Source organism: Perna viridis, chromosome 5 (assembly GCF_037379345.1).
Source record: "Perna viridis isolate PV_CMFRI_1.1 ecotype Kerala chromosome 5, ASM3737934v1, whole genome shotgun sequence".
Taxonomy (NCBI): Eukaryota; Metazoa; Mollusca; class Bivalvia; order Mytilida; family Mytilidae; genus Perna; species Perna viridis.
Genome location: NC_142449.1, coordinates 48,146,608 through 48,163,214, shown reverse-complemented (window position 1 = coordinate 48,163,214; position 16,607 = coordinate 48,146,608). Strand labels below are relative to the sequence as shown.

At 32.0% G+C, this 16,607-nt stretch overlaps 1 protein-coding gene across 2 annotated transcripts in view; it reads left to right on the top strand.

The window, feature by feature from the left end:
• The window catches only part of LOC148618030 (uncharacterized), a 56,510-nt gene extending 40,227 nt beyond the window's left edge, over positions 1-16,283 (top strand). For both annotated transcript variants that reach the window (XM_088585852.1, XM_088585851.1), the window contains 4 exons: positions 7,895-10,906; positions 12,237-12,341; positions 14,123-14,278; positions 16,064-16,283. In XM_088585852.1, coding sequence (XP_088441978.1) covers positions 7,895-10,906; positions 12,237-12,341; positions 14,123-14,278; positions 16,064-16,267 — 3,477 coding nt within the window. In that variant the 3' untranslated portion in view covers positions 16,268-16,283. The remainder of the gene's footprint in view (positions 1-7,894; positions 10,907-12,236; positions 12,342-14,122; positions 14,279-16,063) is intronic.
• The last annotated feature ends 324 nt before the right edge of the window (positions 16,284-16,607 follow it).

Below are 16,607 nucleotides of genomic sequence, written 5' to 3'. Positions count from 1 at the left end.
TTATGCTTTTTCAGTATTACCCTGTAATATGCAGATTACATCACAAAGCAAGTATTATAAATATTATATTTCTATCTACAATTCTACATCAATATATTTGACAAACATATACATTTTTTTCATAAATTATGCAGAACAATATGTTACAAGCATGCTTGTTCATCTGGGTTTTAAACGAAATATAGCAGTTGTGAAAGCATTCAAATTTATTTTGATTATAATTTCTCAAAGCTCTATGGCTGTGGCTAAGTGTTGACAAACTGAGGTCAGTATTTCTTCCATATTTTCTTTGAAGTAAGAATATTGAGACTTATGTACCTATTTTCTGACATAAAAAATGTAGAAGTTGTTCTTGTAATGTGTTCATAGTTTCTTGAAAATAAGTCCAAAAGTTAGTATATACAAAATATAGTAATAAATCTCTGTTTTTGTATCATCTGCTGACTTTTTACTTCATGAGGCTCCACAAAATTTGAAATAAAATTAGTCTAAATAATATCTTAACTGTTTGTGACGTCATCAGTTTCAAAGACTTTGATTGGAACTACCATTGAAGTGGCGCTGGAGCCAGATGTATTAGTATTTGTGATAACTTACCGTTAACTGTTCCTCCTGTGAGTGATAACTCAAGGTTAAGTCCTATAACTGTTCCTCCTATTAGTGACAACTCATCATTAAATCCTATAACTGTTCCTCCTATGAGTGATAACTCACTGTAAAGTCCTATAACTGTTCCTCCTATGAATGATAACTCACCGTTAAATCCTATAACTGTTCCTCCTATGAGTGATAACTTACCGTAAAGTCCTATAACTGTTCCTTCTATGAGTGATAACTCACCGTGAAGTCCTATAACTGTTCCTCCTATGAGTGATAACTCACCGTAAAGTACTATAACTGTTTCTCATATGAGTGATAACTCACCATTAAGTCCTATAACTGTTCCTCATATGAGTGATAACTCACCATTAAGTCCTATAACTGTTCCTCCTATGAGTGATAACTCACCATCAAGTCCTATAACTGTTCCTTCTATGAGTGATAACTTACTGTAAAATCCTATAACTGTTCCTCCTATTAGAAAAATATAATGTGATACTCATACTCAATAACATTTCAAAGTCTTTTGAAATTTAATTAGCAAAAAATTCTAGTATCTTTGTTGATAGTGAAATGGAGAATTAACCAGGTCAAGAGAAAATTACAAATTTTGGTAGTCAAGGCAATAACCCTGCATACACAGCAAAAAGGTGCCATCCATGATAATCATATGAAACCTGAGTGATATGATAATCATATGAAACCTGAGTGATATGATAATCATATGTTTCAGTTTATTCATAGTTTCTATAATAATTGTAGAATATCTATTCAAGTTAGTGTAAACATAACATATTTTATTTAGAAATTCAAACAATAGTATAGTAACATAAATACAATGTAAGCAAGGGATTGGGAAACAAGCTTTATCTTTTATAAATCTGTTTATTTAACAAGCTAGCCTCAACAAGCTAGCTTCAACAAGTTAGTTATGATGTTCATATTAAACCAGTAGTTGATATTTTTTAATATTCAAATTCATGAGTTAAAAACTTTTTTTTATATAATTTCTTTGTAATATGTTTGCCGATTGACATTGGTGTTGTCATCAATGATATTTGGAGAACAATGCTTTTGACCAATCTGGTTTTATAGAAAATGAAACAAAATCACACAACAAACCATTGCAATTGCGAAGTTTTCATATCACTAGTTGGTATAGAATATAATTTCTGACTATTTCATATTAATGTAATTGATAAACGTTAAATAACTTCAATTTACATATACACATTACACATTCATTTAAACACACATACTGGAGTCAGTGAAAAAAATAAATCAAGAATTTCCAATTACTGTCTGTATCTCTCATTCAAGGTTTATGGAATGTTAGTGGGATGGTTGATCTGGCTAAAATTGACCAATTAAGTTAAGTTGTACAAAATGTGAAGTGTGGTTTGTTTCATTAAAAATTAACTATTTTATTTATATTAGCTAATTCACTTCGGTTTGAAAAAAAAAATATTGATCACAATTCCTGAAAATATTGAATATTGTTGTGCCTGAAATAGGCCTTAATGACATTACCCTAGGATAAGATGTATTACATAGATATCGAATAAAGCTAAAATCAATGCTGCATGTGTTACATATATGTATGTCAAATGTTAAAAATCTAATAACTAATACCTTTAGTATCAATACATATAAAGTACCAGTACATATAAAATTCAGATACTGTTGATGGTAAAATGAATCATGATGAATAAAAAACCCACCAAACAAATGATGCTTTTTATATCTACATCCATTGTATTTTTATGTAACTAGAGCCCTTTTTGTATACAGATCTTTATTTTGGAGAAAATCAGACATTGATCTTCCACATAAATCAATCAAATCAAGAAAGATAATAACTGCAAAAGTTCATGCACAATTTATGTAATTTTCAACTCAAAAGCACAACAAACTGAAAGACATATTAAGAATGTTTATGTGGTCTGTACTTGTTTTTGAAAAAGAACTTGACTGAATTTAGTGTTTTTTTTTACATGCATGAATCACCTGTCTGATTTTTCTAAGACTGCTACTTAAATGGATATTGAATAGATCTGAAATCAATGTTGTTCGTGTTACATAGGTATATACTGAATACCTATTAACTGCTATATCTCTAAATAAATGTTACATGGTTGTGGTCATGGTCATGTTTATACATATAGCATTAGAAGAGAGAAATAGAATGACTGTTTATATGGGTTTACTCCTATCTTCTCTTGTTACCTGAATGACTGTTTATATGGGTTTACTCCTATCTTCTCTTGTTACCTGAATGACTGTTTATATGGGTTTACTCCTATCTTCTCTTTTTACCTGAATGACTGTTTATATGGGTTGACTCCTATCTTCTCTTGTACCTTGAATGACTGTTTATATGGGTTGACTCCTATCTTCTCTTGTACCTTGAATGACTGTTTATATGGGTTGACTCCTATCTTCTCTTGTTACCTGAATGACTGTTTATATGGGTTGACTCCTATCTTCTCTTGTACCTTGAATGACTGTTTATATGGGTTGACTCCTATCTTCTCTTGTTACCTGAATGACTGTATATATGGGTTGACTCCTATCTTCTCTTGTTACCTGAATGACTGTTTATATGGGTTGACTCCTATCTTCTCTTGTACCTTGAATGACTGTTTATATGGGTTGACTCCTATCTTCTCTTGTTACCTGAATGACTGTATATATGGGTTGACTCCTATCTTCTCTTGTTACCTGAATGACTGTATATATGGGTTGACTCCTATCTTCTCTTGTACCTTGAATGACTGTTTATATGGGTTGACTCCTATCTTCTTGTTACCTGAATGACTGTTTATATGGGTTGACTCCTATCTTCTTGTTACCTGAATGACTGTTTATATGGGTTGACTCCTATCTTTTGGTTACCTGAATGACTGTTTATATGGGTTGACTCCTATCTTCTCTTTTTACCTGAATGACTGTTTATATGGGTTGACTCCTATCTTCTCTTTTTACCTGAATGACTGTTTATATGGGTTGACTCCTATCTTCTCTTGTACCTTGAATGACTGTTTATATGGGTTGACTCCTATCTTCTCTTGTACCTTGAATGACTGTTTATATGGGTTGACTCCTATCTTCTCTTGTACCTTGAATGACTGTTTATATGGGTTGACTCCTATCTTCTTGTTACCTGAATGACTGTTTATATGGGTTGACTCCTATCTTCTCTTGTTACCTGAATGACTGTTTATATGGGTTTACTCCTATCTTCTCTTGTACCTTGAATGACTGTTTATATGGGTTGACTCCTATCTTCTTGTTACCTGAATGACTGTATATATGGGTTGACTCCTATCTTCTTGTTACCTGAATGACTGTATATATGGGTTGACTCCTATCTTCTCTTGTTACCTGAATGACTGTTTATATGGGTTGACTCCTATCTTCTCTTGTTACCTGAATGACTGTTTATATGGGTTGACTCCTATCTTCTCTTGTTACCTGAATGACTGTTTATATGGGTTGACTCCTATCTTCTCTTTTTACCTGAATGACTGTTTATATGGGTTGACTCCTATCTTCTCTTGTACCTTGAATGACTGTTTATATGGGTTGACTCCTGTCTTCTTGTTACCTGAATGACTGTTTATATGGGTTGACTCCTATCTTCTCTTGTTACCTGAATGACTGTTTATATGGGTTGACTCCTATCTTCTCTTTTTACCTGAATGACTGTTTATATGGGTTGACTCCTATCTTCTCTTGTACCTTGAATGACTGTTTATATGGGTTGACTCCTGTCTTCTTGTTACCTGAATGACTGTTTATATGGGTTGACTCCTATCTTCTCTTGTTACCTGAATGACTGTTTATATGGGTTGACTCCTATCTTCTCTTTTTACCTGAATGACTGTTTAGATAAAGCTATTGAGCTGTATTACTAAAGAATGTGAAATTGAAAGATTGGTTTGTGAAAACTTGCCATAGAAAAATACAGTCAACCAATTTATTTTAGCAGATACTTATTTTCACAATTTAGAATGTTAATTTAATTTTGTGGCTACTTAATTCCAATTCAGACACACTCTCAAAGATGTATTCTAAATAGACCTGTGGATTGAATATGAAAGGAATTGAGCCATAAATCTCCTTAATCAGCCTAAAATTGAAGCTAACAATCTCAAACATATCTGTAAATGTACACTTTAGCAATGAACATTAATGGACTATTGAAGGAAGGGTATACATATCTGTAAATGTACACTCAAAACAATGGGCATTGTTGGACTTTCCAGCTATGGGTATATAAATCTGTAAATGTACACTCAAAACAATGGGCATTGTTGGACTTTCCAGCTATGGGTATATAAATCTGTAAATGTACACTCAAAACAATGGGCATTGTTGGACTTTCCAGCTATGGGTATACAAATCTGTAAATGTACACTCAAAACAATGGGCATTGTTGGACTTTCCAGCTATGGGTATACAAATCTGTAAATGTACACTCAAAACAACGGGCATTGTTGGACTTTCCAGCTATGGGTATATAAATCTGTAAATGTACACTCAAAACAATGGGAATTGTTGGACTTTCCAGCTATGGGTATATAAATCTGTAAATGTACACTCAAAACAACGGGCATTGTTGGACTTTCCAGCTATGGGTATATAAATCTGTAAATGTACACTCAAAACAATGGGCATTGTTGGACTTTCCAGCTATGTACACTCAAAACAATGGGCATTGTTGGACTTTCCAGCTATGGGTATACATATCTGTAAATGTACACTCAAAACAATGGGCATTGTTGGACTTTCCAGCTATGGGTATACATATCTGTAAATGTACACTCAAAACAATGGGCATTGTTGGACTTTCCAGCTATGGGTATATAAATCTGTAAATGTACACTCAAAACAATGGGCATTGTTGGACTTTCCAGCTATGGGTATATAAATCTGAAAATGTACACTTCAAGTAATGAACATGGTTGAACTGTCTAAGGAAGTGTAAAAATATCTCAAAATGTTAAATGTATTGATTACTGTGCAATGTTTAACACTCACTAAAGGATAAATTAAGCATTTTTTTAAAAAGTGGTAATGATTACATGTATCTTCCAGGAAGTGTGTGAAACTTTTAAAGACATTTTTATTTTTGATCTGATTTTGAATTTTTTTAATTGGACTCCAAATTAAAATTCCTGCTTGTGTTTCTCAATCAGATTTCAGATATTTCTTATGGTTTTCAAGTTATAAGTTGGCGAAGGAGGCCGTGCATAAAAAAAGAATCATTTTTAAAAATTTTTGGATTACTTCTGGAAGTCCCTGTCTAAAATATTCTATCAGATTTACATCTCTTACAGAGAATGAAGGCAAAGGTCTTTGATAAGCACCCTTAAAGCAGAACATTTTCACCCTCAGTTAATATACAAATTTTGTGCTAAAATATGTGTCCAAACCATTTGTTGTTTCCATAATGAACAGTAAGTCTCTATGTTAAAGTGTGTCAAAAACTAATATTGTGCCTGCACTTGCCCCTAGTGAACAAAGTTCAACTGGATGGCATTTATTTTAACTTATTTATGCAGCTTTATTACTTTTGGAAAAAACAACAAATTTGATAAAAATCATATAAAAAATTTCATTGTGGTGACATATTCAAATAATAAATTATGAGTGTACTGATAACTGCAATTACACAAATTTGTGTTAACATTTGTAATAACTAAAGCATCACAGCAATTTAAAATATTACACTTGTAATAACATACTTGGTGCATGACTAAAGGATTGATAAAGACTGTAATATAATACTTTGTTCTAGTCTGAATTGATCATCCATACCATTACACAGCATATGGAATGGAGTTGGTCTTCCCTGCATTAAATAAACTGATGAAAAAAATGCCTAGGTATAGTTAATTAGAGTTTTATAGATTTTTGAAAAAAATGTATTTTCAAAATTCATTTTTCGAAATATTTTAATGTTTCTACTGCAGATCTTTTTCAATAGTACATACGAACTCAATATTTTCAGATTTTTATCTCTAACTTTCCTTTTAGACTTAATGTAATTTCAATGTTATAAATATCTTTTTGAATATTCAGTATACTACATCAACTTATTTGAATATCTGAAAATGTCATTAGACCCTTTTGTGTTAAGTTGATGACTATGCTTAATATACACTTCCACAAGGTAGGGCTCGGGTAGAACAAGAGGATTTTCCTCAAAAGAAGTGTATATTGAGCATGCTTTATGTATGCTCATTGAATGTCCCACAGTTAGCACAAAAATGTATATTATTTCTGACAAACATTCTTTCTAATCCTGTATTGACATCCATGGATATTCGAATAACTTGAAGTGACCTAGCTTTGTTTTGTAGCCTGAACTGATATTCCTATAGCTGTTCCAACATTCAAATAAACAAAATCAAAATTACATTAAGCCTTAGTGGAGTTTCTTAGAACTGTGGAGATAAAACTGAAAATTTTTCTCAGATTATGTATACACTACAGAAAAGCTGGTGCAGTTTAAAAATTGAATTGTTGATAGGATTTTTTCCCAAGATTTATAAAACTCAAACAGACTATATAACTGGACAATTTCAAATTTTTATTAATATCCATTGGTATGCCTGTTAAAGTTAAATGTCTCCTTAATTGCTCTGTTAACTACCTAAGGAAGTTCATCAAATCAGCAAAAATCAATCAATCAATCGAATCAACAGAAGACCAATTCTGTCAAATGAACATGATCACTGTATGAGCTGTAGTAGTATGGACATACCCTATGTACATTTTGTTTATTTTAAAGTTATTGAAAAGTGTTCATGGTTTGTCAGTTTTTTTGGCTCATCCTAATACATGCCTATTGGTAACTACCAAAACAAAATATATGTACATGTATCTTGTTTGTGCTTTGTTTAGCTAAAACTTGTGACTCATAAAAGCTTCATCAAATTCATGTATTTTAATGTTTTTTGTGTAAACTGCCATCTCAACTAACTTCATGATCATTGGCTTATTGACAGGAAAAATTGAAAATACTATCTGTATTCTATGAGAATAAAAGACAGTTTTTAAATCCAAGGATTTTTGTGAAATTGTTTCCATTATTATTGTCAAAAGCTATCTACATGTACATACCTAGAAAAATCTGAAATGTTCCACAATCATGATGAGCAAAAACTATCGTAGATCACCTATGTGATTTCCTTCCCTTATAATTGATGACTGTTCATTGAAACATACATATAAAGAAGTCCTAGTTTATAAACTTTGATTAAGATGTCATGTTTTGTATCTTCAGGACACCTATGGTGCTCTGTGGCTTGTCAAAACAACACAGAATAAGGAAATACATACAGAAAACAAGGATAAATTAGAACGCAATCATGAAGAAGCGTTCAAGGAGATGAGAAACTTCTTTTCCCGGTCATATATACTTCAAAGATTCCAAGTTACTTCTGTTGAACATTTTACCTCATTCTGCGAGAGTTGTGATTACGAGGAACGTAAAGAGGAAACATTTGACAAAGATAAATACGAAACCCTAGAATCATTTGAAAAAGAAATATCAGTTTCAAATCTTTGTAAAGAAGTAAAAAGTTCTGGTGGTGATTTTGTCATTGATATTAACAATGTTAAAAGTCGTATGCTAGATGGTGGCATTATCATTCATAATGAAGAGACAGGATGTTGTGTTTATATTGATGATGTAAATAAGGGAGATAACCCGCAAATGCAAAAACAAGATGATTTAGATGACATTATTCCTTTAAGTAGCCCATTGGCTGCTGAAACAGACAATAACTTGCCAGACAAAGATATTGTTGACAATATCAAACCAAAAGACGTAGAAATGGATGTTGGAGATCTCGTCTTTTTGTATGGAAAACCTGACCCAGACTATGCCCCTAGTGGTCAGGATAGTTCTATTACAAACAATGATGATAAGGAACTATCTGTAGATGAAGATTCAATAAAAACAGGAGAACAAGATGAAATGGATTTAAATGCGAAACCAGTAGAAAATGGTGAAAACATAGATAGTAAAACACAAAATAGAAAGTCCACATATAGAGTGGCACAAGAAGAGCATGATAATAATGAAATGTTGGAACCTGAATCAAAAAACCTAAAAAACCCTGTGGGGATAAAAAATGAGTTGTCAATAAAATCTGAAAACTATTGGGATGTGATCGGAAATGAAGCTATAAATAAAAGTTTAGAAAGGTACAAAACTAGCCATGAACAATCAAATATAGAGACTGATGATGATGGTTTTAGAACTCAAGTGAATGACAACTTTGCAACTGATGTTGTAAACACTTCAGTTATTGTTAAAGTAGAAAATGTTGAAAGTAGTTCTAGTACGTTAGAGACAACACCCCAAGCAGTTAACAAAAAGGATCATTTACAGGCGTGGACAGATGACGATGTTGGACATTGTATCTCTATTCCTGATTCATATGCCAACGTCGATACAATTTTAGAAAAATTTTCTGATAATGTTAATGATATTCAAGCTACTTCATTATTAGGCAAAAATATTAATTTGGGCAATGTGTCGAAAATCTGCAATAAACCAAGAAAGAAACGGAAAAGGAAGCAATTGTCTCAGGATTTAAATGTGAGAAAGGTTATTTCTGATTCAGAAGATGATATTATTGAATTGGATTTAGAAACTGACACAGAAACTGGTGACATGATCAAAAAGAGTAATCAAGAAAATGAGGGAATGGGTTTAGACATGGTGGCTAGCAGCAGTGCTAATGTTTCTGTGCTAGGATATAAGTCAATGGAAGCTGAGATTCTCAGCTGGGATGAAAATTCTATAGAGAGTAGTCCAAAACCAAAAATTCCTGTATCAAAAGAGATGGAAAATAGTACTGTTGTTCAAACGAACAAAATCCAACATTCCAAAAATTTTGATAATGTGAAAAGAGAGAAATACAAAAAAGTTCTTGAGACAAAAACTGCCATTCTAGACAGGACAGTTCAGGCTTCTATAAAAAGCAACAGAAGTGATGCGACAAAAAGATTAAAATGTATTACCTTTAAAAACAGTGATTTTAAGCCTGTTGTTACCAAACATATGATTTGTGAAGTGGGTGATACAGGATTCAAACATGAAAAAGCAAAAATTGAAAAGGACGAAAAAAATATTTTCTATAGAATGCAACAAAATGATGATAAAACAAAAGTGCTAAATCTAGATGACAAATACATCCCAAGAAGACTTGAAAGTGAAAATGACGAGAAAGTGGAAGCACCTAATAAAATCAGTTTAATGGAAAAATGGAATAATGGTGAAAATAGGTCGAAATTAAAAAACTTCAGCAAAACAAACATTCCAGAGAAACTAGAAAAAAATAGTGGTATGATTAAAAGTAACTTGGAGTCTGTTCTTGGAGGTGGAGGGACTGAGAAGAGAATGAAAATTTTCGGCAAGGGATGTCAAAATGCAAAAACTGTTAACAATGAATCCAATTTTGTAAAACATTCACCTTCAAAATTTCCTCACTTCTCTACTGCAAGGGCTTGGAATATTAACAAATTAAAAAAGTTAAAAATGATGGACAGAAATCCTAGTAGAAAGATAGAAAAGTCACCCATTCTTAACAGTTCTATTAAAGGGAATAAAATGAATTTATCAAAAATTGTTCCTAAAAATACTGAGAGTAATAAAAGCAAATATAATTCTAATTGTAAAAACACTGTTCACAATGAAGCAGTTTCACAAAGTAATCCACAAGAACTAAATATAACAGATGATGAGCCTCCACAGCTTGAAGTTATGGAGCCACATATAACTGTAGATTCTGAAAAATCATCGGAATTAGATGAGAAACTTCCGACTTTGTCTTTGGATGGTGTCACTTTTGAGGATTATGGCTGTCAGATAAAACCATGTAGTGTTAAAGTTTTCAGATTTGATGATGATGACATTCAGTTTATTTGTGATAAGATGAAAGCTGGATACAAAACTGAATATGCAAATTACCTGTTTACTATGCACAAAAATGATGCGAAATGTTATGACCAACTAGTCAATGGCAAGATGGACATAAGCCAGAAACCGTGGAAACGGAAAAGAATTTTACAAGTCTGCAAGGATATGTTTGAAATGAAAAAATATTTTGCTGAAAATACATACAAATTATGCAGTAATAAGAACAGAAAAAAGAAGCATAAATTGGCTACAAAAAGAAGAAAGTTTGTAGAAGACACTGAATGGATGTTGAACTTAGACTCAGACTTGGATACTATATCATTCAACAGTAGCTCTGATGAGTCTGTTATCACTGAGGATGAAGAGGTAATAAGATTTGGATTAGATTTTTCCCCCATTTAATCTTTTAAAAAATCAAACAAGTGGTGATTCATGCATGTCAAAAACTCACCTAATTCACTTTTTATCACTTATTCAATAATCAGGGGTAAAAAATGAGGAAATACAAGCTGGTAGCCCAGACTATATTATTGTTTGATATTTTCTATATGTTCAACTAAATTTTACCCAAAAGTTTGGTAGCCCAGTTCAAAGTCTAGTAGCTATGGGACACTGGCAACTGCTGATTTTTGTCCCTGAATAATGGTTACAGACCACAAAACCTGATCTTTGTTTATTATTTGGTTCTTGGCCAGCACTCCTCAGTTTAGTTTAGTTTCACACTTTTGGCTAGGGATGAAATATGACATTAATGGAAACTGGTGGTTGCTATAGTGATTAATAATGAAGAATCTATTGTTGATAAAACATTTTTTGAAAAAGGGGACTTTTCAAAGTATTTTGCAATGTTTCATATATTTTCAATGTTGAAGGGGCTTTTTTCAATGACAATTTTACTTAGTTGTGAAAGTGAAAGTAAGTCAATTTTTTACCATTCTTAATTTGATAAGTGGATTAGAAAGTGAAATAGCTAAAAATCTAACCGGCGATGCCCATATGACAAGGGCTTTTCCAAGGAAAAAGTTTTGACAGATTCAGGTTATGAAATAAAAATTTCAGATATTTTGCGGGAAATTTGATATTTTTAAACCTGATTTTATCAACTTTTTCTCCAATTTTTGCATATTTTTGCATGGTTTCTGTGGTAACCCTATTTGTTGTGGGTAAATTTTGTCCAGAAAATTGTGTTCGTTTTTACAGTTTTCAGCCAATATCTTGAGAACTACTGGTATAATAGATAAAAAGAAACTTTCAGTTGATGAAATAATCCTTATGATAAATCCTACCAAATTCTTCTTTGAGCCAAAATTGTCGGGCAACTCCTTGTTAAAGTTATTGACCTTGAAAGGCTAAAAGATTTAAGCAGGTGAGCCTCTTATTTTATTTTTTATATTGTTTTAGGACAATTCTTACCAGATGGTAATTAGTTTGAGATTAATGTGAACTTGTCGGTACTTTCCTTATCTTCCTAACACCTAATGCCCTAGGAGGAATATTCCTACAGAATATATTCACATTACATAGTTACACTATAATTTATAATTCTGGGTTTACAATTGAACCTCTAAAAAAAATTATAAATGTGTACATGGCAAAAGGTGGAGTCACTATCAGTCAGCATAGTTTACTGTTACAGCTCACTGTTAATGTAATATTGATTCTGCATTTACATAATACATCAATTTTAATTTTTCAGAGTCATTTTGTTTGTCCAGATGATGATTGCAATAGGAAATTTATTTCTTCTTTGGCATTGGAAAGACACATGGTTCGAGTCCATGATGACGAAAACTACAGTGAAGTGAGTTGTAAGGCGTAGATAATATGTCTGCATTGTTTATTGGTAAAATCATTGAAATGTGAATGCTATTGAAAGGGAGTTTTCTGCTTGACTGATCTTCTTCAAAAGATTACTATTAAAAGTATATGTATATTTTTAGAACATATCTGACCCCAGTGGTTAATGAACAAAAACAGATTGCATTTATGATTGTAGTTTAATCTTGTATATTTGAAATTTTTGGAGTTCAAATTTTCCAAACAACAATACTTATCATTAATGAAGACATAGACTTTTTAGTGTTTTTTTTTTATATTTTCAATTGTGAATACAATGTACCAGTAAATGTTTTGTTTTCACTGCTTGATATGATTGAATCAACACAGATCAATACTTGGTGTTCCGGTTGCTTATTTTTCCAGTGTCACATTGTCGTGTTTGTTTTTATATCCCACTAAGTAGTTGTATTGAAATCACCCTGCCTGTTTGTCTGTTCATCGGTTCGGTTTGTCAGTCTCCACACACTTTACAAGGAAAACTCCTTCTAAACGACTCTATTGATTATGATGAAAATTTACAGGAAGATTTGACATCATGTGTAGATGTGCATGAAACATTTCTTCAAAGGGAGATAATCCTCTTTTTGTTTTTGTTTTACTTGTTAACAACTAATATGCTAAACTTCCCTTTGATCATTCAATGGATTTTTTACAGAATTTTATAAAAGTAAGGGTAAACATCATATTTAAGATGTCTTAAAACAAGAAAAAGAAATTGTAAAAAGGGTATTTATTATAGTTTAGCAGTGATATCCAATGTTCTCAGAGTGAAATTTTTTGATAGTTCACACTGTGAAATAAATTAGGTAATTTAACTCCTGCACTTTCTCATGCCAAAACGTCACAAAATGTTACAACATGAATATCAATCTGCCGTTCACAAATTTAAAATTTATGTTGAAAATAGCAATGAATAATGGAGGAAATCTATATAATTAATAGGATAATCAGTTGGTTATTGTGAATAATGAAAATATGATACTTGTGCCTAGAACACATTTAGATTTAGCTGATACTCGGAACTTTTCCACATAATTGTTAAATCTAGGAGTTCTTCAGCTCTCATGGTAATATTTTGGTTGTTCATTCATTCCATTTAATTATCCTTTTATGAATAGTGGGTTCCTGTCATTGATTTGTCCACAGATTTTGTTATTTGTTCCTCTGGTAATTACTATGTTGGTAGTTGTCTGAAACGAATAATTTACATATCCTTTATTAATTAAACTTGTAAAAGGCAGAATCTTTTAGAACTTAATTTTTTGTTATGGACCTATCTTTCAGTATGCTGCTAACCCTTTACAATAAAATTATCTGAATCTCGATTAGCTATGGAAGATTCAGTATATTTCTTTAATTGTAAGTTTTTGTAAGAATCAGGCAAAATGGGAAAAATCAGAAACATGCATGTCAAAAACCCACTGATGTGACAATATAATTTCATTCAAGAATGCTTTCTCTATTTGAAAAGACCATTATTTGATCTCTGTATCAATGATTTGCTCAGAAAATTTTCAATAGAATGTTAGAAAAATAAGGTTTTAGACAAGCTGTGTGCCCTTGAAATGTTCTTTTTCATAATACATGTACTCAATTTATCATAGTGATGTGCAAAATCATCTTTTATCTTGATTCTAATGGTGCAAATAGGCAAATTAAAATGTTGTTTTTTTTTTTACTTACCATGTTTCATCCACACCCTGGTTTGTATAGAGACTGACACTGAAACTCTATCATTTCCAGAGAAAACTATGTCCAGTAGATGATTGTGAGAGAAGTTACTCCAACAAATACATCCTGATGAACCATATAAAGAAGGACCATGGGGAAGATGTCTACAGCAAGATCAGAGAGGAACTTTATGGAACAGATCCTAAAGCTACGTCACCTGAACCTGCGGTAAGGAATAGAAGTTGAGGTGTCAGATAGGATATAAAGACTTAAGGAAAGGCAAAATTTAGGAAAGGGGTTGCAACTTCACTACAACAATATTCAGTTGATTTCTCAGAGAGTGGAAATATCTTTTGTACGGTAAAGAGTTATTGTTAGTTTAAAACCAATTTTCTAAGCTTTTGTCTCATTTTGGTCAATACATACTAATTAGATCGTAACATGGCTGTTTTCTCATGTTAAACGGTAAAGGTAAGGTATGATACATTTGAGAAAAGTTGTGGAAAATCACCGAAAATCAGTGTTCCTGTCACCTGTAAATTGACAAGTAGAAAACTTGAAAGAAGTTTGGGAAGCACACTTTAATTGTTGAAAATTTAGTCTTCATTAAGTTCTACCATTGAAACCTAAAATTCTTTAAAATGCTTAAATGCAACAAAAATTATCTTTTGGCTATGCATTATGACCATAAGTCATAACCATCTATAATTAGATATTTTAAGTAATGGTGTGTAAGTAAAGCTGGCAAATATGGTAGAGATGACAATTATAGTTTTCATAATGAGTGAAAGTTGAATATCGCAAAATATCAACTTGAGTTATTTCAACATCATAACAAAGAGTCTCCTCACATTACTGCCTCAAAACTTTCTTTATTTAATTTCAACATCATAACAAACTCACCAAGGCTTGCTTGGTATTGAAATTAAATAACTAAAGTTGATATTTTGTGGTAGTCCACTATTACGAGATGTAAAACCATTTTCTATATCATTCCTTTGGAATATTTTGGTGGCTTGGCATAGGCATCTGTCATGACAGAAATTTTAGCAATTGTCCTTCTATGATGTCACCAATGTTGTTGGGAGAACAATGTAAGAAATGTCACATTATTGCTTCCAACCAGTTTGGTTTGTAAAAAATGATACACAATCATACAACAACTATTATTGATATCAGTAATTGATATCACATCGTCAATGGTGTTATATTATAGGGTTATTAAATGGTTATTTTCATATTAATCCTGTATTATGTCCAAGTACAGTCGTATTGGGTTGAGATCACTTGTATTGGCCCCAGGCGAAGCTGAGGGCCAATACAAGTGGTCGAAACCCAATACGACTGTACTTGGACATAATACAGGATTAATATGAAAATAACCATTTAAAGATCCCTTTATTAACTGATGACTTAAAATAACAGGAGTTATCTGTACAAACCTTTAAATACAGCTCAGTATGACATATTTCCTATAGTCTGTTTCAAACAAAATGGCGGACAAGTTTAACTTTTATACCGGGCCAGAATTAATACAGGGCATGTGCCCTGTATTAAATTAATACATGGCAATTGCCCTGTATAAATTATGGTTGCTAAAACCTCCTGTTGTATTAAAGGGGCAATTTACATTGTATTTTAAGTCATCAGTTTATAAAATAAAATACTGGCCATTCAAGAAGTAGATAACACTACCAAATCATAGAGAAATACTCTTATATGGTATTGCTGGTGCTTTTGAAAAAAAAATACTTCCTGTCTATTATGACGAAAGACTTTTACTATTACAACTTGTATTTATAGTGTGTTCAACCTTTCCAATTGGGGATTTCTGTTTTTTTGTTTGTCACCTGAGCAAAATCATATCTGTTTGTCACATGACCAAAAAAATTGACAATTTGGCACATTTCAATACCATAATAGTTCAAATTTTGTCTATAACTCAGCTGCATGTTTAAAAACATGAAAACTCTTCACTGACATTTAAGATAGTTGATATTTTTTTCATTACAGGTTGTAAGACCAGCTGGTACCTGTCTAATGCCTACTGTGTGGAGGACACCAAAACTTCTGATGCCTCCTCAGGTTACTGCCTCTAAACCCTCACCAACACAACCACCTAAAAATGTAAAGGAGGTCGAAGATATTAAAAATATTTTGTCAGATCTGACACAAAGTGGGAATGGAACATTTTACTCTATTTTGTCCAATAAATGATATTTATTTTTTTCTATTTATGCCTTTTAATGTTTTAGACTAAGAGTGTGCCCAACTTTAGTTCAAGTAGAAACTATTTGTATTATTAAGTACAGCTCTGCCTTAAAACCAGGCAGAAGTTTATGATTAGTGATTCATGCATTTCTTAATCCCAAATATTTTTTATTGGAAATCTTTCAGTAGGCCTCAAAGAAACTATTCAAAAATAAAAGTGCAAATAAAAGTTTCCCACTGGGAAAAACTTAAAACTTGGTTTTGCTGTTCTTAGAAAAGTACTGGTAAATTTCCCACTAGAATTTTTATTCTATAACCAGTCAAAAATTATTTCATGATATATATA